The following is a 25,242-nucleotide window of genomic DNA, read 5'->3' on the forward strand; positions in this document are numbered from 1 at the left end:
AAGGCTTAAAGCTCAGAGCCTGATCCCCTGGTTGCCTACAGCCCAATTTAACTCCACCAGAAAGAATTCCTTTGGAGTTTGAATCAGTCCCTCATTATCCAAGCTGCAGTCTCATGCTCCATGCTGAAGAGTTTGATCCTGAGCTGAGCACACTAGGCAATGAAACAATGCAAATACTTTAACCTTAAGCATGTGCTTACATGGTTTGCTTGATCAGGCTCAAGTGGCCAGCATCCCAAAATGCATAGTCAAGAAGCCATTTTTAAATAAGATTTCTGTGCTGTGAGTGCCCAGAATAGGTAAATAATATACAACAGTACTGGCAGAACTGGTTACAACTTAAAACTTCCAAAATTGCAAAGTCATTCTTATTTCACTTTTGTGTTTTTCAATTTTGTTGTAATTTTTTTTTTCTAACTCATTCTGAATTAAATTGATATTTATCCTTCAGCATTTAGTATGTTCAAAATATATAAAAAAAAAAAATTCAGGCTTATTCAGAGGATGGGCCATTTTGAAATAAGTTATTTCAAAAGTGTAAAGGAGCTCTTTTTTTTAAATTTCCTAATTTGAAACTAATAGATGAAAATGTTGATGAGAATGTTTGGAAAACTACTGGGGGGGGTTTGCATAAAATGGTGATGTCAGCAAAAAGATATTTTTGACCAAAAAACAAGGTCTTAAGATAGTTCAACCAGCTTTTTTAGCAACAAACAATGGAGCAAAGCACATGGGACTCAATGCAGAGGTAAAGCATTTACCCAGCATTACTAGTAGCCAGTTTGGAATTATTTTTCCTTCACATAAGTCATAGCACTACACTCCTCCAGTGGGGTCTACATAAATTGGTTTTTTTTTTCCTTTCCACACTGATAAAAATCTCTGCTGGCATAACAGAAACAAACACATACAATATTGCAATACTGAGACCATCTTAGAGCTTAAGACTATTAAAAAAAATACTGGCACAAAATTTAATAAAATAAAATTTTAACAAATTAAAAAAAAAAGTCTTGATCCCTCCTAACAAAAATCTGTCCTTTTGTGTGAATAAAAAACAATTGACAGAAAGGCAATGTAACAAGGACAAGCAGTTCCTGTTTTTCCTATGTCTTCCCCTCCTGAAACAGGAAGATCCCGCAGCCCCTTTGCCTCCCACCCACCAACAAAAAACCCTGGGGGGGTCTTGTCACTTCCTGACTTGTCAGTTTGTGGTGTGGGGAACACAGTAACTGAGGGCATCATTTTGTTAATTTTTTGAACTGGTGGAGGAGAGATTATTCTGAGGGTTTAAAACAAACAAACAAAAAAGTGAGCTACATTTTTCTGGCTTTCCTTAAGACTCCGAATTTTGTCCTCAAAACTCAACTGAGAACTTTCAGACAAAAGTCCTGTTTCTCGTCTCCAAACCAAACTTTGTCAGTTTCAGCAAAAAGCACGAGTCCTTCAGCCACCCCTCCCCTTCCAAAGGTCAAATTTTGAGTTGCTCTTTAAAATTTAAAAAACAAAAAACAGCAAAAAAAGGAAAGTCCCACTGAATCTCCAGAATGGCACGAACGCATCTTCTGCGCAGTCTGACTTGTCGGGTTCACTCATCGGCATCAGGTTTGACGTCCAGCATGGCATGGAGCTCCTCGGGCGTGTAGCCCAGCAGACTCTGCAGGTCGCAAACGAAGCGGTACACATAGCGCTTGCCCGCTGTCTTATGGATGATGTTCTTGTCATAGTAGTAACGCAGGCCACGGCTCAGCTTCTCATAGTTCATCTTAGGCTTGTTTTTCCTCTTGCCCCACCGCCTGGCAACCTAAGGAAGGGGAGGGCGTTAAGATAAGATGAGCAAAGCAGACTCCACGCAGACATTAAAATCTGTGTTCTCAGCTGGTAGATACAAGGCTGGAGTCTCTGGAGCCATGAGCACTAATGGTGATTTGTGGGTAAGGCTAAGGAAGATTTATCTCTCTTGATCTCTAAAAATGAACTTAGGGAGACGCTGAGTATCAGGGCTAGCAGTGGGCCAGAAGGCCCAACCCTCTCCTAGACTACAGACTACCCATGTACAAGTGGGGACCTTAACCTGGAACCAGGTGCCTGGAAGTGGGGAAGAGAATAGGGGCCTGATCCATCCACTGCAGGCAATGGAAAGATGCATCTCATCCTGCATACACTATGCTTCCATGCCAAGCTCCTTGGGTCTGCAGCTGTTCTTTGGTTATATACACATATCACACATAGCACAATGGTACCCCAACCCTTGATGAGTGGCCTCTAGGCACCACTGCAACCCAATGGATAAACAGACTTTCAAGGACAATTTTCTGGGTTTAAATCATCACTTTTTTCTAGCAGCCATGCCACCACCCTCCCTGTGTGTGTTGTATTGCACTCCCCCTCCCCTGTTTTCTGCCCTCCCCCCCGTCTCCAAGATCTGTAGGATGCACTATCCATGCTAACAGGTTATACCTCATCTGGATCAGAGAGCTTGAACTCCCAGCCATCACCCGTCCAGCTGATAAAGGACTGACAGGACTTATCGGTGAGCAGCTCCAACAGGAATTGCCACAGCTGGATGGGTCCACTGCCTAGGAACACAAAGGAGCCAAGGTGTTAAAACCACATGAGCCCTGAATGGAAGGAAGGCAGGCTGCTTTCCTTACTGGTAGAAAACACAATGAGCTGCTGGATAAAAAAAATGCACTGGGTCTTTGTTAGTACAGAGGAGTGAGAGCTGGGACTGCATCTATCACGGTTTCTCCTGCAGCCACCTTCCACTTCCTTTCTAAACTACCCTGAGGTCCCCCTCCATGTTTTTTGTCCTCTTACATTACTTTTTCCTTGGGAGAGAAACTATAATTACTCTTTAGCTGGGAAAAATGAGGACCTGATCATAAATCCATGCCTTTGGGTATGACTTTGATAGAAATTATTATTGCATGGTTTTCACAGAATAAGAGTAATGGATGATGCTCACCAAAAAACAGCACCCTCTGCTACATCAAGGACCTAAGGAAGAATGCAAGCGATATCAGGGTTGGTTTGGCAGTACAAGCGTTAAGTCGGACAGGTACATTTGCTTCCCAGGGCAGTAAGGGAGGCATGTTCCCCACTGGAATGCTTCACCTCAAACTACGTTACACAAACAGGATTATGTTTCTGACATGAGCACAGTTGAGGAGACAGTCTCCTGGCACAGGTGCATCACCCTCTCTTCCCTGCCAGAAAAGCTCCTGGCCATCCTTTGCACTCCAGCAGACTCCTGCACTGCCAGGTGCTGCCTCCTGACCTTGACTCTCTGCTCCATGACTGTTTACTGTGATAAAGGGAATGCAGGTATGAAAATTATTTGGCCTCTCTCCAGGGCGTGTTGCTGCAGGAACCAACTACAAAAACTTGCAGAAAACAAAACCTTCATAGATCAACAAGGCAACTCGGTGTAGCCAGCCTGGCTATTTTGCCAGGCACAGGGTACTGCTGCGAGGGTGGCCAGGTTCGGTGAGGGGGAAAGGAGACATTTTGGAGTCACAGCTGGAAGATCCACACCCCTGTCTTCTCTTTAATTAACCTTTTGGCCTCTGATGACGGCATGCCTAGTCATAAGCTTGGCAGTGCCCACCTCCTTCAATAAGAACTACCTCCCCTGCTTTTCTGCCATGTGCAACCCAGCCACATGCCTGCACCTGAGGTTTTGCCCTCTGGCTCTGTGCTACAGCAGCCCTAGCAGATACTACAAACAGCTGCTCTCCACTGTGTTAAGAAAGAATCAGTCAGGATCTTCCTCAGCAGCATTACACACCTGTACACACAGCTCCAGGTCTCTGGTCAATGGATTCTTTGTTCCACACATACCTAAACTTTCCAAGTCTTGCTTAACAATGCCCATGTCCTGCCAATTGTTGGATGGCTGCTTTTTTTAAAGCCTGAGCTGTATCTAAACTACATGGAGAAATCCTAAATGGTGGGACTCAGCACACAGGTCCTGGCTCCAGTGGTTGAGCTGGCCTAAAATTGAAACTTAAAATAACAGCTGGATTTCAGTGGGTCCTGAGTACCCATAGAGTCCACGCTCTTTAGTGGAGCCTCCACTGTGCACAGCACCTCTAGAAACCAGGCCACTGCTTCTACCCACTGCATCTGGCACTCAGCAGCATCCAGCAGGGCGTGAATAGCCAGAACCAGCACAGAAATGGAGGTCAGCCAAAGAAGAGCTTAAGTTAGCACTTCGAAAAGTTCCGTGTCTGACACTCAGATCTTCTGATCCAAATGCAGGAGAAGGCTATTTTTTTTCCAGCAAGCACCTGGCCATATTGAAAGTGGAATTCCACCTGACCGTGGTGTCCTGAAACCAGCAAACAATCCAGATTGAATCTTTTTGTATGCTATGCAGCTTGGAGGCAACAGAAGAGGAGAGCCTGCTGTATTCAACAGACTCCTGTTCAGCTATAAGCAAGCTCCCCATGGATGTTCTCATGCTGCATCTGGAATAATGAGGCGCAGGACCTGCCTGTGAAGTATCCCTTGCTATGGATAATAGCAATTAGCAGCTTTTCCTTGCACCTCCATTGCCTCTAAGTATCATGTGGATGCTAATTTTACCTAGCAGCTCTTTGTCAAGTACGCCAAAAAAGGTGTCCCAAAATGCTTGCGTTTGCAGTCCAAGGCCTCCATAGTATGCTCAGCCAATCATCGTTGTGCTCTCAGTCCCACCTAATACTGTATGGCACTGGTTTGCCTACTTACTTGATGGAAGTAGGCAAGTAGTATCCAGTTAAGCCAGAACTGGCCTTGCTGACATATCAGGAATCACACTTTAAGGAAGAGCACCAATTGTTTGATCAGCAGAAATCCCCCAAATGAAGCAGGCTGGCTATCAGCAGCAAACAGGTTCCCACGGCAAAATGAATTCTCCTGGTCCCTGAGAGCTAATCTTTCAAGGCTTCCTCTGGGCAGCTCATTCTTCCAGTAATGTACTTGGCCAATGCTGGACAGCTGATTTGAAGACGCAGTGCCTTCTGACTATTTGCATTGCATCTTGCCAAGCCTAAGGGTACCTGAATCCTACATGCTTCAGCTTAGCCAATAAGTATGTAATGATTACTCCCAAATTTTGGGGGCTTTGCACACTTCGCAGCTGGATTTAGCTGCATTGAAGTTGCATGCTGACTGACTCCAAAGTATTTTTTCACTCCCTTTTTTTACACTTCTTTTCACTCATGTCCTAACCAAAGGTAAAATACAGCCTACAAGTCAAAACTGTCTGATTAGCAGCTCTCAAATGTGACCACGCCTGGACCCTTATCCTCAGCTCTGGACAATGCATTTCTAGAAAGATTCTGATGTGTTTAAGAAGAGCTCCGTAAAAAGCAACAAGAATGATCCCTAGCTTAAAAGGAATGACTTGCAAGAGATAAATGTACTATGTGCAGCTTAGTTAGACAACAAACACAGCTGGGAAAGTACAACCATCTACAACTGGTAGCATGTATCAGTCACAGGAAAGGAGAAAGATTAGCTAGGAAAAGGGTGGCTAACGGAATAATGGGATGACATCAATTAATGACAAGTCAAGTTCTGTCTTAGGATAAAATTCCCGCTAGTGAGATCTGAGAGTCTGCCAAGGGAAATGACATGTGTCCCATTGCTTGAGACATTAAAAGCTACTGTAAACTAGACAAACCACAAGTAAATAAAGGAAAATCTGCCTGCTGAGGAGACAGACGACATGGGGCCTAACATTTTAGAGTCAGCTAGCCCATTTCCGACCTTGCTACAGTTCAGCTTTAGCATAGCTTCAATAGAACTGCTCCTGATTTGCTTTGCTATGAGATCCCAAATGGAAACTGGAACCTTCCTGCTCATTTGCCTCTGATCCAAATGCTCCTAAGACTCTGGGGAAAGCCTGGTTCCATATTTTGCAGATCACGCCCATTTCTAACATGCATGGAGCTTTGTGAGATCATTTCATCCACAGCCTCTTGTTTTTGTGTAGTATTTCAATAAAGCAAAGCAGGAAAATTAATGCAGTCACCCGGGTTCTCTGGTATAATCCTTTCACTTTCTGCTGCTAAGATTGAGCAAAGTGGACTAATTCCAGGCCTTGGTAAACGGCAGTTCCCCTTGCGGAGAGGGATTCTCTGGCATCTGTACCAGGTACTTTTGCATCCTGATGAAAGGGGTGCTCGCTGAGGATTAAAGTCAGCAAAGCAAGGTCAGGCCAGAGCAAATTGTCTTTCCACCAGTTCTCTAACTGCTATAAACTACAGCACCAAAGGGGCTGGTCTAATTAGTGTCTGGGTCAGCCTAGTACTGAATTAGTAACCGTGGGATGCCACACAGATTGGGATCTGCCCATCCTGTTGATTTCCCATGATCTCTGCCAGCCTAAGGAGCAATAAAAAATGATAAACTGAATGGAGCATGGAGAAAAACATATATTGATTTTGATGGATGTTCCTATTAACAGGATCGGGTTGTCAGTAAATGTGTAGCCAGACAGATGATTCCTTTTGGCAGGTAACCAGGTTGCAATGGCTTTGCTGCAAGCTTTCAAGGCTTTCCAAGCTTGAGGAGGAAAATGTATCTAACCTTGGGCCAAATAACCAATGCAATTAACACTTTTTACTCTCTCTCTCTGCTGCCAGCTGGCATGCAAAGGGGCATGGAAGCCTAGCAGTTTATCACCCTCTGTCTGTTGAGGACTGTAGTAGATGAAATTGCATGACATCATAACCCACAGGATGGTTTACTTGGAGGGGGAAGGAGTGTCACTACTGGCCATACAGGATCCCCAGCGTTTATTCCTAATGGCCTACAGGGGATGAGCAAAGCCAGCTCCGTCATGGTGCACAAAGAGTCTCATAAAAGATTTAACTACTGCACAGCTCGCAGGCAGACTTCAGCTAGATGAACACACACCAAGCCACAGGGGAAGGCAACAGACGTGAGAGGTGGGCTGCTGGCAGGGTCAGACCGCATTTAAAATGTCAGAGAGTCAACAGATGCGTGAGGTGGCAGGAGCCAACACACAAGGCAAGCCCAAGCCTGCATGAATGAGCACAGCTCTGTCGAGATAGAGTTATCAGACTCCACCTCTCTTGGTATTTTTATAGAGAAATTGCAGTTATTAAGACAAGGGTGTGGGGTCTGAGCACAGAAGATGTCTGCTCAGGCCAGCTGTGCAGGTATTATCAAGATAGGCTCTGGGATGACAGCCTTGGAGAAAGAGGCTCTTTCTTTCTACCCATAGGATAGGTATTAATAATACTAGTGATTTTCTTTAGCTCTTAAGGGTGTTTCGTGCCCGACCCCCACAGACTTTCAGTAGGAATTAGGTCCCTCACTCCCCGAGACATTATTTTTTTTGAAAGACCCACCCAACAGCCTCTAGCACTTGAGCCCCAGTATTTTGACAGTGTAACGCTGCGTGTGTGCTACTGAGGAGCAAACATTACGTACTTGCCCTTTGTTCTTCCCCTCTGGAGACAGTCAGCGTCTTGGGCACTTCGTGACCTGCTTCATCCTTCATCTTTCCTTCGCAGCCAGGCAGGGTGGGAGTTACTAACAAGACAAGTGGGCCCAGAGCCTTAGCTGGCGTAAATCAGCATAGCTCCGCTTCAGCCAGTGAAGCTAAGCTGCTTTACACCCATGGAGGAATGGGCCCCTGCTGTCTTTAAAAGCCAGTTGGCACCAGAGTACTACAAAAATAATTAGGAAACAAGCAATCTCCACCTTGACTGGAAAAATTCTTCCTTTCTTATCTCATGAGCAGACTCTGAAACTAAAGTAGACACTTCCTCCCCACTGTGCTTCTGCCATCCCACAACCCTGACCCATGGGCCACACCAACAGCTGGTGTAATGGGGTATAGCCACACCCCAGCTGAGTGCCTGGCCCTCTTGGAGCAGGATACGGTGGAAGTCAGAAGGACGCAGACAGCCCTTGGCTAAGTTGCAGTCCTGCCCACTGCCAGACTGAAGGTCTGTCTTGTTCTGTGCCTTGCAAGGGAGAAGCAGACCCTGGAGGGCCATCCTGATAGATATACCAGCCCTCAGACATGGACACAGGGTGGAGGGCATGGACAAAAGGTGCCTTTCATGATGACAAGTTTCACCAGGCGTCTCTTCTAGGAGCTTGCAGCCTCCCCCCGAGGAGGGTTCACCAAACCCACTCATTTTCAGGAAAAAAACATGGAAAGGTGGCAATACTCCCCCTCCTCACAGAAACCAAGGGAAGGAATTAGAGGTCCAGGCTGTCCCTTCAGCTCAGCCTGTTGACCTCTGTCCTCGAGAGGGAGGGGAGGCCAAGAATAGAGTCAGTCAGAGGGGGCTCACATGCTAAATGTGACTTACAAAGGATGCCCTGTCTTGCCTCCATAGCAGTGAAGAGGGCCCTTTAGCAGGGTCCACTGGGGAGTGTCACACATTAGGAATTCTCTAACGTCACAGGGAAAATATGCTTCTTAAGCCTGATTATGAAATGCTGCTACAGTGGGAACTCTGTTTGAGCAAAGCCTCTTTGCATGCGTCTATGTCTGTGTCTATGTGCGCGCGCGCACATACAAGCTCCTGTGCATGCATTGCACAAGTCCAAGGTCAGAGCTCCTTTCGAGCTTGCCCATAGCTCTGCTAGGAGACAGCCTGCTTGGAGACAAGGTCGACAATCTTTCTTCCTTATGCAGGCCTGCAGAACTTTGTTCTGCCCCAAGCACTGCCAAATGCAGCTGAATGAAAGGGAGTCACATGGCTATGATTTCTGAATGACAAGTGCTAACAGAACAAAACACGAGCCTCTAGCATGACAAAATTACTGGCAGAAGGGCCATCATCATGTCCAGTTTCCCTTAAACTCTAAGTAAAATCTCCGTCCACTGCAAAGCCTTTGCATCAGTTGGAACCTACTTAAGCCTTCGGTGATAGATTTACCAGGGGTTTTAAATGACTTAGCAGGATCTGAGCTGTCTCATCATTTCATCTCATTCACCCACTTGCAGCCACTCCATCTTAGTCTACAATGCCATCATGTATCATTAGCTAAGCCATGCCAGGCCTACTTAGTCCTGCTGGGGAAAACCCAGGTGGCTGCACTAAGAGGTAGTGGAGATGAAGCTTCAGTCTTTTAAGTTGTGGCTGCATGATTGCTCCAGCATGGTCCAAGAGAGAGGGTCCTGCACTCCCAGAGGAGGGGACTGGGGGGAAGTACGGAGTGCGTCTTGCAAATAAACCCCCAGAAACATGATCCCTCAGGTCCTTTGGCAAGAGGCAGTTTGCCAACCTCAGCATATAAACTGAAGACCAATACAGATTTCTGCCCACCAAACTGCTCCCTGTGGAATCAAATAAGCATGGTACTGGTCCCTTCCTGTCCTAAATGGTTGCTACTGAGCTGTTAGGCAGCTCCTTCATTCCACCCTTGAAGTAGTTACATTTCAGCAGCACTTGAAATAGTTTCCAAGCACTTTGAAACTCTGTAAGTTATTGCTAGAAGCACAGGTATTTGTGGTGATGCTGCGTTTTTACTGGGACTTTCAAGCCTGTTTCAGAAAGTGCAACGCTTGGGCCTCTATTAAGGGTGGGGACTGGAACCGAGTCCACAGGGCCCAACTGGCAAAACTTCTGGCTGGTCTAGACTGGGGCAGTTTGCACCCACTAAACTATGCTGATGTAACTGCACAAGCGTACTTCATGCACACAAGCCACATGCCGGGATAAGTGGTATTGCTTTGACTCCCATCTCACATTTGAAAACTGCATCTGCATTTCCACTAGTGAAACTCCATCACTGCAACTTGTCTGCGCAGATGGACCCTTCATTTACATGTTTAGGCCCGATCTGAAATGCATCAACCTGCCAATTTTCACACCCCCTCCTCTCAACGACATTTGTTTGAAAGAAGCAAAACAAAAATCGAGAGCGGCACACCTATTCTTTTCACTATGTGGTTTGTGGTTCCAACCAAACAAAACAACTGGGCAAAGCAACGCCTCCCAAACAGCCTTCACTTCTGTCACGTACTCGCCTTTCCTGGGCTTCCTATGACATTGTTTTGGAGACAGGAATCATCAGGAGGGGCTGAGTCCTCTTGGCTAGCATTGGGTAGGCTTGGGCATTGATACTCTCGTCTCTGCAGTACCTCCTTTTCCCAATGCCTCAGGCATTTGCCTTTCTTCCCCAGGTTTCTCCCTCAGGAAGTCTTGTTTTGTTAAGAATGACCTGCTACAGCATCATTGTCAAACAGGGTAAAATTCAGATCCAGATCTCAAAGACTGGATATGACTGGAGCTGGGGTTTTGTTTAGGACCTTCTCTAGGTTTGAAAGACCCCATAAGCAACTTTCCTCTCTTCTAGGGAGGAGCATGCCGGCTGGGAGCATGCCGGGCCACTTGACATCAGAAAGATGGGTGCAGTAGTAGCAGTTCTTAAACCTCTAGTGTTGGTGCTTCTAGTGGGACAGCTTAACATGTAGACATAGCAAAGCCTGATGAACTATTCTGAACTGTGACTAATACAACTTAAAGACAGCTTTAAGTTGCAAAGCCAGTCGCTGGCTCAGGATGCACATTTTTGCTTTACAAGTTGAAGCACGGTCATGGTTGAGCAGTGTTGCATGGGGTGGATTTCACCGTTCTTAGCGCACGTCTAGCAGATGGCACAGGGGCCACTGAACCAAGGCCAACCCCACCTTCTGGGTTCCACCTTGTGACAAGAAACGTGCCTCACAGAGCGCAGCTGAGGTGCTGTTTGCAGAGGAGGCTGCAAAATTCTGGAAGTCGGCAGAGGAAACCAGAGCGTAAAGTCACCCTTGAAGTCATCCCTCAATGACAGGAAAATCACATATTGCATCTGAATCAAGGAGGGCAGACAATCCAACCTTTCCATAAGCGCATGTGTCTGAGAGCACCCACTGAATGTACTATAATAATGCACTCCCATAACTGGGAAGCAATGCCTAGGAACACCCATACTTTGGCTTCAGGTAGTGGCAGACTTTTACACTTCTCCACTTCTAGGAGCAGTCATGAATAGTCTATGTACCTTGATGTTTCCATCCAAATGACAGCACTGGGCAGAGATGACCAAGCTACTGCATCCCATGTGATCTCCAGTACATCTCCACTACACGAGTACACAGGAGCCGGGACTATTACAATCAGCAAGTTCCTGGTCATTGGCAATAAGCAACAAGTCTCTGTCTCCCATCAGAGTGTGCCTGTCAGGCTCAATCAGCATGAATCTCAATCAGCAGCACGGGCAGCAGTGTGAAGAGGGAAAGGAGCAGGCAGATCTCTTGAAGAGACCCACTTTCTTCAACAGTCTTTTCTTCCTCATAAAGCAGCAGCTGTGAGCTTTCGCTTTTAAATGGCACAGATAACCATTGCCCTGAAATAGCAAGTTGCCTGCCATGGGGCTCCTGACATTGCAGCACTCAGTGGGATTTCTGTGGGAAAGAGCTTTCAGATGCATAATCTGGAGAAACCTATAATATATGTGGCCATTGAAGGGGCCAGGGCTGAGATCTGGGTCTCACATGGGGACCTCTTGTTAAATGGAAATGCTCGGCACATGGTGTGGAGGGTAGCGCCTCAGAGGAATTTGATATTCTCTGTAGTGTTTGCTTTCTCCCTTTAACAGCAGCTCAGTAGGGAGGTAAGTCCATCCTGGCACTACGAATAGATCTAGGTTCACACTATTCTGGGCTGTTCAGCCTTAGGCAACAGGCTACCCCCTACATTACTACTAGATTCCTAGTCACAAGAGTATGTTACAGAAGAGGAAGGACTCCCTTGTGGTTAAGGCACTGACCTGGGTCACTAGATATTCACAGTTTCATAGACTGTTTGGGGCTGGAAGGGACCTTGCAGATCATCAGGTCCAGCCCCGCTGCTCTAGGCAGGAAGACATCTCTGGACTTGGTTCCTAGCCCTCCTATTCATCTGCTTTGTGACTCCAGGTGAGTCATTTATTCTTTCTGGGCTTTGGTTCCTCCTCCATAAAACAGGGCAATAACTGTGTCTGGTCTTATCTAAATGAGAAGCCCTGTAGGATGGTAACTCTCATTAGCATGTAGCTGGGCAGTGCATAGGCTTTAAATTCACTGGGGTTGTAGGCACTACTGTAGTACAAAGGGTAACAAGAAGGCAAGCCACAGCCAGCCGCTAGGGACTGTACAGAGAAGCTGAGGGTCCTAAGGCTCGTGAAGCAAACCCATGCAGCATCTCTGCTGCCCACACACGCAGGCTGTTCTGTTTGCTAAACAGAAGATGGAAAGCATCTTGCAGCGGTGAGGCCGTGTGGCTGCAATGGGCAAAGCAAAATGTTCAGCACTAGATGGTCCCTCCGGCTATAAAGCCAAAAAGAGAAGTAGGTCAGGCTATCGGCTTCAAGTGCACTGGAAAAAAGCAGGTCACACAACTCCGAGAAAGTTAAGGTTTCTGTGGTCAAAGCCAGTTCACTCTGCTCTCCACAGACTGGTCCAGGACTGTTCTCCAGTATTTTTCCATCCCATCCAGTGCTCTACTCTTTCATCTGGCAACCTCCCTAAATCTAGCAGTTCTCACCCTTGGGGTATGTCTATACTGCAGGCGAAGGCATGACTGCACGTGGTGAGACATATACCCAATGGCTTTAAATTAACCTGCTCAGGGTATCAATAGCAATGTAGCTGTGGCAGCACAGAGCTCAGTGCAAGATAGATGTGCAAGTACTTACCCAGGGTCCAGGGTGGGCTCTGCCACCTGGACTGAGCTCCAGGATACCATGTCTACACTATTATCAGCACCTGAGCTTGTTAGATTAAAGCTAGCTTGGGTATGTCTCCAAGAACTGTAGTCATACCACAGACTGCAGTGTAGGCTGTACGCATCTCACCCGCATTTTAAGGGCAGATTCATGCCTAGATCTCTTAGATGGTTTCAAAAAGATTAAACTTGTGTCTTTAATTTGAGACACTTAAGATAGCAAATGACAATGCTCGTTACTGCTGCACAGGCTCAGAAGACTGTGCTCAGTTGCCTTGGTTGTGTTCCTCTTAGCACAGATATTGGTTAGATGCTTAATTTTCACAAACTCTTGTGCAGTTACGGTCTTCCTCCAAAGATAAGAAAATTGCATCAACCTCTCTGAGCAACCATGGCAACTTGTTAAATTAGGTCAAGATGTGGGGGCAGATAATGGAGCTTTGAAAAGCTGCTTGCTAGCTGAGTTAAGAACACATCAAACGCAAGCCAGGCTTCCGCCAAAATGCACCTTCTCACCAAACCATGCGCCTTCCAGGGCTGATACCATCAGAGCTTCTGCTTCTCTTGTGATAAAGCACATTGCCACCTCCCAGTGCCATTGCAAAGAGGCTCTTGATTAAAAAAAACCCAAACCTGAACACCATTTTAAATTTCTTAAATGCAAGACAAAGGATAGATGAAAGAAAAATACCAGGCACTTCCAGAGTGTCTCCATACAGAGGCAGTTAAAGCACTTAGCAAACAGAAGGATAGTGTGTAAGAGGTTTTCCTGAAGGGTGACCAGAAGCCTGGAGACCCAGACCTGCTGAAGTCATCAACTGAGTCAGTGGCAGAGTGAAGAGTACACCCCACGAGTCCTGGCCCCTGGGCCCATGGTCTACCTGCTGCAACACGCTTCCCTGCCGTGGCTGGGAACAGACCTCTAACATCCTGACTCTGAGTTTCCCTTGTACTAACCACTACATACCACTTCCTTCCTTAAGAACAGAACCCAGGAGTCCTGTACCTCAGTACCCCTGCATACCTTGATCAGCTGCACGTAGAAACTAAATCAGTTCTGCAGAAATGCAAAACAGCTTGTGCTTAAGTGCTCACTATTCACCAAACGAAAGAGCTGCCCTGGTTCCCCTTTCCTACTATTTAGGGCAATGATTATTTCACCATTTGAGTTCTGGGCATTACCTCTTTCAAGGAAGTAACCTACAGAACTCCGTCTAACGATCACCAGTGTATCTAGCTGCTAGTTCAGAGGTTACAACATGCGTGAGTCCAAAGATATGCTTTGGAGTACTAACGCTGGTGGGTGAAAAAAAGGTTGTAAGTCACTATGGAAGTTAGTAGATCTGGTTTTCCATCCCATGGGGTAGTAGTGGAGTGAAACAGTGGTAGACAGCTTGGAGAGGACGGTTCACTGTGTACCCCAAGTGCCTAAAGAGACTCTCAGACACACTGCGGTGCATGTCTCTTGCCTTTTGCTGGTTATGAAAGGCAGAGGCCAGGGCCCAGGGCATAGCCACGATCTGCTGCCCACATGTCCCTGCGACAGACACCAGTTCCACGTGCAGGGGCATGAAAGGAGCAGACTGCGGCTCTGCCCCAGGCACCCCACTGTCACCACTCCCAGATCCCAGCCCTGTCCCGCCTGCCTGTTCTGCTCCTAGACACTGCTCCCCAGCCCCATCCAATTTGTCTGTCTGAGTGCACCCTGCCCACACAGGTCTCGGGCCAGCCTACATGGAGACCCTGGGATCTCTGGGTGGCGACAGCGTGGGGCTGGGGCCCGGGACAGAGCTGCAATCTGCTCCTGGCACACCCCTGCCCACGAAATCGGCTCCTGCCACAGGGACACGCAGGGAGTGGGTCGCAGCTCTGCCCCAGGCTCACTATCACAGCCCTGGCCCATCCTGCTCTTCCCACTCCAGACCAACTAATTACCCACCCCTAAGATAAGCCTTAAAACTGAGCATCGGGTGGGTTCGCTGCCTCTGAGTGGTAAGCCCTCTCTTGACTACAAAATTTGGACAAGCTTCTCCAATGAGTTTCACCACCCAGGCCCTCAAGTCCTGTTGTCTGTGTGGGCTCCCTAATAAAGCTTGTATATGAGACGTCACCCTGACATACACTGCTCTAAGCAATCCTAAGCGTCTCCCCAGTGAAGAATATGTCTGGAACAGGAAGAGCGGTGAGTAGGTGGAGGTACAGCCTGAAGCAATAAAATGAACCTAAACAAAGTGAGCAAAGTCTGGGCTTGATCATGCAAGGAAAATGTCCTAGCCATTTGTCACAGCTTGCCAAGTAGCTGTATAAGGGAATGGGTAATTGTGCACCCAACTGTTGCACATGCCAGGATCCACATTGAGGGATAGAGTATCGCCTAATGGTTAGCACACGGGTAGCCAACCCTCAGTATCCATGACAAGTGGCACGCACAGCCACTTTGTGTGGCACATGGAAGAGCAGGCAGGGAGCAGGGAACTCAGTGGCAGCGGGAAATGATCAGAGAGGCACTCAGGGAGGGAGTAGGGCTTACCTTGTGGCATGCCTGTCACAAAGGTTGACCCCCACTGGGTTAGTGCATCAAATGGGGAGCCAAGACCTCTAGGTTTGATATCCAGCTCTGCCACTTACTCCCTAACTCCTCTCTGTGTCTCAGTCTCTCCACCTGTTGAATGGAGATCAACCCTCGTGCACCATATCCTGATCCTAACGCACCAGAGGGCTGCTGCTGCCCGGTGCTCCTAGGAGTAGGAAGGATTTGCTTGTTTAGGAAAAAATAATGCAAAGAATGTTTATAGGAACAACTTATGGTCTACAGAGCAATGATGTATGTGGCTCAGCACCTTCTGCAGCTGAGATGTTTTATCAGCCACATCCTACCGGGCAGTAGCCAGCTCAGGAACATGACATGATTTGATTTCTTTTATACAGGCCACTTAAAATGCTCCCATTCAGCTGACTAGGTTGAACTCCCTTTACAACTAAAGCTATTGCAACAAACCACTTCCTTTTTACATGTAGCTCCTAAAATTATCTCCCCACTGCACCACCCCCCTCCCCAAACTGTTATCAGTCCCACGATGAGCTATGTGCGTGGGAGGAGATTTCTGGAAGAGTCGCACCTCGGGGGCTGCGCTGAAGCTTTTGATGATCTTTATCTGCTCATGCTATTTCTGCCACATGGCTCCTCCAGGTCACAGCTGCTACCAACTGGGGTATGAGGGATAATTATTTATGGGTGGAGGGGGAACTGGCCAAAGAGTAAGCTTTGGCTCTTTGATCTAGGTTTCAAATGGATTCTGAAGTCCTAGTGATTTCCTTCCTCTCTCTCCTGTTCTTATTCCCCCTTCATCCTCAACCTCAACAGTGCAAAGTTCCAGGAGATTATTGTCTTGCCTCCACTCATGGATATAAGGAGAGATATAAAGGTAGCACCTTTGGAAATGCATCTTGTTCTGAGGCAGAGACTACAAATGAGTGACCAGCCTGCTGCACCACATTGCTGAATTACTGTTTGTCCTGAATGACCCCAGAAACTCCTGTCTTGAACAGTAATGGGCCTGGCTTTTTGCTGCCTTAGACAGACAAAGACATTAGGGCTGGAAGGGACCTTGAAGATCATCAAGTCCAGCCCCCTGCCCCAGGGGCAGGAAGTCAGCTGGGGTCACAGGATTCCAACAAGATCCTTGTATTGTCATTTACAAGCATGGACTGTAGAGGACAGTGGGTAATAGGATCAATAAGAAGGCATACTGCACCCCATTTTCCACACGTGTTAAAGAGAACAAGGCTGAAAACACCAGTAATGGGAGAAACAGGGATTCCCATCCCTCAGTCACTGGTATGAACCTGCTCTGTCAATAAAGGCCCCAAAGGCTCTGATGGATAGGTGAATACCTAAATGAGCTGGTAGACAGACAGGCCTGAATCACAATATTTGGAGCTGGATTCTGGATGTCACAAGGGCTCTGGGGTGTTTGGACCCACCCAGTCCAGGGACAGAGGTCAGAGGACTACCCACCGGACTACTAGATGTGGTCCTGCAATCTGGGCCATCTCAAAGGACAGGGGCTACTGGGCTTTGTCCCTCAGCAGATGGTGGTTCTCAGCTGTCCATCTACAGGGAGAGATGTGTCCACTCTGAAAGCCCTCACTCACTGGGGCTGCTGTGTGGCCGGAGGGACCCCTTCAGTCACTGGCATGCCCCCTGCCCCTGCCCCTCCCAGTCAGGGTCAAGGATCAGCAACACAAGGGGAAGGTTGACACTGCTGCTGCCCACACTGCATCACTTTTCTGGTCAGAGCCCTTGAGTCTCCAGCACCAGTGAAACCCAAGAGACTTGTCTGAGAGGTTTTGGCCAAGGGGATATGACCCTACCTGTGTAGCCAGCAAGGGCAGCAGCAGGAATGACAGGCTTGTCCTTGTTCATGTCAGCCCGATCTCGAACATAGTCCTTGAAGGTACCCTTGGGCTTATGGTTGGGCAGAGCCGCTGGGTAGTCCTCCGAGTCAAAGCTGTCATAGGAGGGGACACGCTGAAGGCTCTGGAAGGAGGACTGGCTGCTCCAGGACTGTGTCAGGCGGTCACAGCTGTCGTAGCTCTCTATGCTCTCGAAGGAGTCCTGGCCCCCTAGTTTACCTGGGGGGAATGGAGGTAGAAATGAGATTCACCCCACCTGCTGGGAGGCAGTTTACATTCAATACTCAAATTGAAGCCACGAGGATAGTGCTCCTAGGGCACACTGTGTCACAGGACACACAGACAGCACAAAGGGATCTGCTATCCATGTTCAGTACCAAGCCAGGCTGCATCACGCTCTTCCGCTACACCTTTCAGCTTAAAGCAGCCTTTAATTAATCCTCTACACCTTGAACCTGCAGAGCTGTATTACAGAGTAGGACAATCTGAGGTGAAGAACAGGTAAGGGACTCAATTCAACATCACCGGTAGAGAAGCAAGAAGAGAACCCAAGAGTCCAGACTCCCAGTTTCATCTTAAGCATCAGAGAAATAGCCAAACTGAATTTCTACTGTCACCTTAAATGCCCCTCCTTCTAAAAGGCAACTGCCCTGATTTTGGGCATCTGAAGGGAAATACCCCAGTAAAATGGACATTAACAGTTCTGTGTTTTAAGCATAGGGGTTAAGAGTCCCTCTATAACACAAAGGCCCAAAGAAAATTCCTAAAGGCGTGGTCACTAGGTAACTCTGAATGCTGTGATCTGAGCCCCGCTCTCATGATCATGTATATACCAACGTAGGCATCCATGATATTTTATGATGCCCAACAGAGTTTACAGGCAAACAGGTAAACACATGGAGCAGATATACATTCACACAGTCCAGATGGGTAACTGGGCCTGTGAACTTAGGCTGGGGCATTATGCCCACCTGCCAAATGCCCTGCTAAGTCTTCTTTTTCACTTGCCTTACTGGCATTTTTGCTACAGAGCTTTATTGTGATATTTCTGTGCAGTAAATCATAACCAAAGCCCCTGGCATCCAGAAGTTATCAAGCAGCAGTAGTTTAGCTAGGTGCACAAGTCAGGCAACAACAACTTTTGCTTCGCTGAGCTGCACACATCTGGACTCCATCAACAATTGCAATTGTTTTCTCTGCTGAGATCAATATGTTATAGGGTCAGATCTTCAGCTGGAATACAAAAGGAAGCTTCACTGGGATCCATGGACCTACGTTGGTTTACTCCAGCAGAGGAGCTGGTGCCCTGTGATTAGAAGTACAGGGAGCTAAAAAAGGGATTGAAAAAAATAGATTTAAATTGCACTCTGAGCTGCCTTATTCTGCTTATTGCTCAACAGCTTCACTGACAAGCTGAGAGCGTAATAGGATCATTCAAGTTCATTAATTTCCCAAACTGGGCTAAAAACAGCTGCAGGGATTGTGTAAGAGCTCCTGGAGAAATTTCCATTGGCAGAACTGCCCCCTGCTCAGGCCCAGATAGTAAATCTCAAGGGAAAGGAACGCAGAATGGAGCTGGCACATGCAGCCAAATATTTGTTGTATTTTAGTTTAAACAGCGCTTGTTGCAAGAAGAGCCTAACTAGTGTTGGCGTGCAGAAGTCGGCCTCTTCAGTAATGGACAGAGCAGGCATTAGGACTTCAGCTCCCATTCAGCCTAGCGGGGCACTGACTCTGAGCCCTAATGAGCATAATTCACAAGCCAGCATTTACAATCTTATTGCTGATTTACACTTTTTCAAATCTGAGGCTGAAGATCAGGCCTGTCTCTCCTTGAAATCATTTATACATTTGTTGCAGCTAGGAAGGCCTAAATGTAAGGTTGTTTGACACTTTCCATTACAAGACTCTGTGTTCAGTTCCTTACAATTTCACCAAACTTCCAACATTTAGGCTCAAAACTCTCATATTTCAGACTGTTTTTTGTTTGTTTGTTGGGGGGGGGAGGTTTGTGAATGTTAACAAAAATAGCACAGCCATTTCCAAGAAAGCAGAGAGGGGAAAACCTGTTGTTTTACCCCTATTAAATGATTTGTACAACCATTTCATTGAGAACATCTAAGGCCTGCCTTGGAACAGGAATTTGACACTTGGCAGGGGATCTGAGATGTTGTGGATGTGCTGTTGCTGTGCCTTGGAAAATCTGCCTAAATTTGGCCAAGTTGCGAGCTGCTGGCAATCAGAGTTTGCACAGGCTCAGTGGAGCACTGATGGAGCCTGACGGCTCAGTTTTCCAAAGATTCTGTCTTTATTGATCATGCAGAATAAAAAAAGAGCATGCATCATGTATATACAGTCTGCCAGAAAGCAAAGTTACAAAGGGGCCAAATTGAAGTTGCAAAGGCAACCTTAATTCTGATGTTTCTTAGTTTTTAACTGTTTGGCTTTGCAGGCTTTTGATGAAATTCCTGTCATGTAGCTGTTTATATGACATCTATAATAAAGATATAATCATATCTGTAAGGGGGTGGATTCTTATATACACTCCAACTCATTGACCCATTTTGGCAGGATTACGAGACATTAAACTGGGCGTGTATTTTATACCCACAATCAGCCATCTAGGCAGATCCTTTGGCATTACCAGGGCAGGGTTTGAGACAACCAAGAATCATGGTTGACATTTTAAAGGGCTCATTAATACAGGTGCCTCTTCCTGACTCTCCTGACTTAGCGCTAGGCTGCGGGACTTGCTTCTGTAGGATCCCCTTCCCTTGAGATCTGGAGGCTGTGTACGACTGAGCTATGATTGCGAAAGTGCAACTGGCTAGTTGCCTTTCAATAATAACTATAAAGTTTCCTTCCTTAAACAAAAGCTCAAGAGAAGAGAAAGAACCAAATTAGAAAACAGTCAGAAAAACAACCCCGGAAAAAGAGCTTACCTAAAACTGCAGCACAGCTGCCCCTAGCCTCACCACATCTGGCTAATTTGCCTGTTTTATATAAATGTTCAACCAGTAGTAGTAGTTAAAGAGAGAGAGAGAACTACCATCCCCCTCCTCAAACAAGCCTTCCCCAGCTTCGAACAAAAAAGAGAAACATAAAAATAACCCCCATAATCTAATGCACATGTGAATTCAGATGGGAGCATGACACAGACTGGCAGAGGAGTCTGAACTTATGGAAAGATCCAACATTGGCATTTTCCTGGTCTCATTCCAGTATAATAATACTAATGATATAGTCAAAATTCAAGGTCAAAGTCAATCCACATCAGCACAGCTATCATGACAAGAATCAGGAATCAAATGAGCTGGGTTCACTGCAGTGCAGGATCTTGGGAGAGTCAAATTGCTTTTCTTTGCCTTGGTTTCCCCATCTATAAAAGGGAACACTAATACATGCTTTGATTAATGACTATCAACTCCATGAAATGAGACCTTCTCTGTGGATAACTCTGTAAAACAGAGTAGCTGTCCTGACTTCAGTGAAGTCAGGTGAACACACACCAGTTGACAATCTGGGTCTGCCTGTTTCAATTTAATAATATTAACCTAAAAAGGTGTTTGGCCACCGATTCTTAAGAAATATTTAGGTGCCTAAGTCCTGATTTCAATGGGAGTTAGACACCTGAGTACCTTTGAGGATCTGGGCCTGGGTATTTGCAGTACAGGAGCTAGGAGCTCTATACCTGGCCCATATTATGTGGACTGAAGAAGATGCTGTCCCAATCAGTGCCACAGTCACCTTGCCTCTACAGCGGGGATAACCACACTCTCTACACTGCTCTCCAAGGTAGCCTTAACTTATTGGGCCACATACTCGGCTTGTGTAAACTGCTGTTACACCAGTCAGTGGAAAAATGATGCACAGCTGTTTAGAATCTGGGACATTATGCATAAAAGGTTTCAGACCCTTGGACAACATGTGTTGGGTAAACTATTTGTGAGGCACACGTGGGGGGTTTTTGGCCCCAAATAGAACCCCACTAGAAAGAAACCTCCAGGGCGGAAGGGGCAGTGTCACCACTCATTTGTATCTACAGGGGCGGGTGGAGAGATGCACTGAAAATCCAAGCAGAGACTGGAGACTTTCAACCTTACCTCGACTGGTGCGCCCCATGCACATGTTATCCGCGGTTACAACTTCCTGCTTGATCGTGAAGTAGTCTGTCTGCAGGGAATCTGTCTGGACAGGGTCACGCAGGATGACTGCTGGGTAGTCACTCTCATACTTGAGGGACAGGAGCTCCTCGGAGCTGATCGGATGGAGGGTCTGGTAGGATTCTGTGATAAAGCTGGGCTCAGAGAACTCTGATGGAGGCACACACTGAGCATGCTCGATGCCATAACCTGCCAGTGGAATGACGGGCTACGTTAACATTGGATCCCAATCATAAGTAGAATAAAGCAAAGCAAAGCAGAGCATGGCTGTCTCCACCTTTTGCTTCTTGCTAGGTTCTGAGCTCTTTGGGACAAGGGCTATCTTTGTTTAAATGATTATATAACTGCACAAAAGTCAAGCAGCATCCTTTCTGCTTCAGCCTTCCTTACTGACCAGAGAGAAAATCTGGAATGCAAGTTTAGCAGATCAGCTGGTTCCAGAAGAAACACAACTCATGCCCTTCTATTGCAGCACGGGTGCTCAGTTGCTGGCTTTGGAGGCTGAACTACGTATTGATTGGGCATCCTCGTGGGGTCCACATGTACTTCAGCATCCAAGCTTCCATTAAAAACAAGGGGGGGGGACACATTTTTAAAAATACCCACAGTATTGAAAGGCCCAGCTGGAGACATTGTGAACTTCCCAGAAAAGCTGAACTCCTACAAGTCCAATCAAAGTCATGGGAGATGCAATTGTTCTGAAAGTCCTAGGTTACTCAAGGAGATCTACCAGAGGTGACTTCTAAAAAGGAAGGAGTTTACAAACAGTCTGAATCAAGAGCTTTGAGCCATGCTTCCTCCTGGTTAGCCCAGTGGGGTGTCAACTCTAATGCCTGATAACAATGAATCAATACTAATTAGCGCATACAAGAAAAACAGAGGCATGAGTTTACTATGGACTTTGTATACTTTTCCATGATCAGGGTAGTAATCTGCCAGTATGTTAAACAAAGGGGACTCCAAAGATGCCCTGGGAACAGAAACAGGCCTAGAAAGAGTGCTGCTTTTCTAGTGAAAGTCAGCACTGACAGTGGGCTATTGGGTGGTACCCTGCCCGTCAGATATTACCACAGTAACATGCTGGACAATTTAAAGGAGAAGAAAAGCATTGGGAAATGCAGCTCAGACTTACTAATCAAGTAGTCGGATGTATAACGGGATTCTGGGTATGCGGCATTCACTCCATTAGCTGGATATGGCTTTGCTTCTTCTGCAAGAAGAAAGTTCATAGGATTATAAACTTTACCAACACTTGGAATTATACATAGAGGCCAGAATCTCCCAAAGCACTCAGCTACTATAGCTGGGATTTTCAAAGAAACCAAAGAAAGTCAAGTGCAAAAGTGATTACCTGATTTCCTTGAAAAGCCAAGCCTTAGGCACCAATAATTCTCCACATTTTCAAAACTGCTGCATGTGAATCTTATCACAGCTGGAACTTCTAGGCATTGTTATAATATTATTATTAATCTTTAATTGTTTCCTTTAGTTTTTGCTACTTTTCCTGCTTTTGCTGGCTGCTTATCATGATTGTATGTAGAGCTCACATATATGTTTTTAATTAAGCCTTTTTAAGGACCAACAAAGAACAAATTGTACCACATTTTTCCCCAGAGTTTGGACCAGTTCTCATTGTGTATGTTTTGAGAGTCAATAACATTTTGAAATCAGACTTTTTTTAAATGAAAAATTAGGCTTTTTTTCCCCCCTGAAAAAGTTCCCCTGTTTTGAACCAGCTCTGAGTATATGCATGTGTGAGTATGTGACAAGCACTGTTCCTCCAAGTCCAAAACACCGGTACTGTTCCTGTCCCAGTGAGCCACAAGGTAAAGCTGAATAGTAAGATGACAGAAAATACCTTGATACTACATTTATAAGTTCGCTGCTGCACAGCCACCAACTTACTTTTGCTGAACACTCAACATGTAGCAGCTACCACCATGGGGTTTCTAGCTGCTTAATCAATGACTGTTAACTGTAAAATCAACACATATATATTTTGGCCCCTTCCAACTACAGTTGTAGTTTCTGTCCTGGCTCTTTCCCCCTTTCACACCTTGCTCATTTTCAGCATCGCTTGCACAGCATAGTGGGTGGACAGAGATACCGTCATGGGAGCTTACAAAGGGTAACAAAAATAAAAAAAACATGAATTTCTTGGACTATGTTTATTTCTGCTGAGGCTGGAGAGAAACTAACCAAAGATAATGCACGTTCACTCGATGGAGCCTAATTTTGGCCTCCCCTCCTGGGATTGCAGGGTGGAAAAAATTCTCAAACAAAGGAAGGTTTTGTGGAAAGAGAAAGACCTAATGCAGAGTGCTCTTCTCCCCTCCCCGCAGAGCCTGCCAAGGGGCAGGATGGGTGACCACAGGGAAAGGGTGGGACTGAGTTAAAGAGGGCAATGCTCAAGTAGGTTTACAGTCAAGCAGAGGGCACTGCTGACATTGCTGGTAACCAGGAGCTATTTTAAGAAGAAATTTGGAAAAATAAGCCTGAAAGCGCCCAAATACATAAAGAAAATGTTACCCGTCTGCTACCATTTTTATACCTTTAGCAGCCTGTGGTATGTGAGTCACTTCTTCTGAAAAAGCTAACGGGGGCATGTTAATAAGAGGGACTGACAGGTTGTAGCTTGTCCCCATGTGACCTGATGACTTGGAGTGGATTCGCAAAGGTGGTGCTGAGTGTTTTGGGATAACAAGCAAAGGCTTGGTACTGCTCCCAGCAAAGACGGTGCCAAAGTACACTGCTGAAGTGGGTAAGCCCTGCAGGGAGGTTCAAGAGAAGCGGGTTCAGCTCACAACTGTGACTCGAACTCCCTAGGCGGGTTGCTCGGTCTCTTTGTACAGTGGGTCCCTGTCTGTAAAATGGGAAAAATGATTCTATCTTTGATATTAGCAGGTTAGCACCTGATAGCCACTTGCGTCTTACCACGTGTTTGTACAGTACTAGCACATCAGCGCCCACATCTTACTTGGGGTTTCTAGGTTGGGGAGTGCCTTCCTGGGGATTCACAACTCTATTTCTGGGTCTGGTGTGTGCCGCATAGGAACATGTGGATAGGAAATGCTTCTCAGGAGTACTGCAGATGCTGTACAGATATACCCTAGACCCCCACTGACCTCACTGGGGCAAGATTCAGCCCTAAAATGCACAAAGCTGGTTATTTCTACAAAGCACTTGCTGTCTAAGGCTCCAAAATAATCTCTGCAAGGAGTCACCCATCCTGCTAGGTCTGCCTGTCTTACAGACAAGGAAAGTGAAGTTCAGAGAGCCTATGTTGTTTGCACAAGGTGAGACAGCACATCTGAAAGAGCTGAAAATGCAACTCCAACTGCTGGATTCCCCACCCTGTGCCCTGAGTGCAAGAGGGGCAGCAATGCATCGTTCTTTTCATGCCTCGGTGGTAAGTGTTGAATCCAGGACCTGGCAGGTAAAAGTTCTTATCAGGGCATCCATCTCTCTGGGTTTTGCACTGCACCATCATTGTATGATGCAAGTGCTGACAAACATCAATAGATGCAGCTACACTGCATCCCAAGGAAGTAGGGAACAATTCAACCAACTTTACGCTAAGGAAACTGAGGCATAGAGCTGTTTAATTCATTTGCCCCAGAGAATCAGTGGCAGAGCTGGACATGCACCCAATTCTCTCAAGCCCTAGTACAGTGCCTCAACCAAAATACCACTGCCATAGCAGGCAACATTCAAGGGCATAAAACTTCAAGTAGCAGGAAGTGGGGGTCAGCTCTTCAGCTGCTTCCAGTAACTGGGGGTTGAGTTCACTACGAGGTTTTTTTTAAATGTATTTGTTGTGAATACTCAGGCTCCATAAAAACTAACGGAAAAAGAAAAGAACTGAAAAAGATTGCAGAGGCAAACAAGGAGTAGGAAAATACAGGCTGCTGCTGACCCCAAGAACAGCCGTGTTT

General features: G+C 46.4%; 1 protein-coding gene across 3 annotated transcripts in view; it reads right to left on the minus strand.

Annotated features, from left to right (window-relative positions):
• Positions 1-625: 625 nt before the first annotated feature.
• The window catches only part of ETS1 (ETS proto-oncogene 1, transcription factor), a 126,220-nt gene continuing 101,603 nt past the window's right edge, over positions 626-25,242 (minus strand). For 2 of the 3 annotated variants that reach the window (XM_019509080.1, XM_019509070.1), the window contains 6 exons: positions 22,440-22,517; positions 21,248-21,496; positions 17,103-17,363; positions 7,450-7,551; positions 2,461-2,579; positions 626-1,804 (listed from right to left, as the gene is read on the minus strand). In XM_019509080.1, the coding sequence (XP_019364625.1) occupies positions 1,589-1,804; positions 2,461-2,579; positions 7,450-7,551; positions 17,103-17,363; positions 21,248-21,496; positions 22,440-22,517 (1,025 nt within the window). In that variant the 3' untranslated portion in view covers positions 626-1,588. The remainder of the gene's footprint in view (positions 1,805-2,460; positions 2,580-7,449; positions 7,552-17,102; positions 17,364-21,247; positions 21,497-22,439; positions 22,518-25,242) is intronic. The other variant, XM_019509086.1, reaches the window with a different exon arrangement.

This window comes from Gavialis gangeticus, unplaced genomic scaffold (genome assembly GCF_001723915.1).
Source record: "Gavialis gangeticus isolate Ggan-Ray unplaced genomic scaffold, GavGan_comp1, whole genome shotgun sequence".
Lineage (NCBI taxonomy): Eukaryota > Metazoa > Chordata > Crocodylia > Gavialidae > Gavialis > Gavialis gangeticus.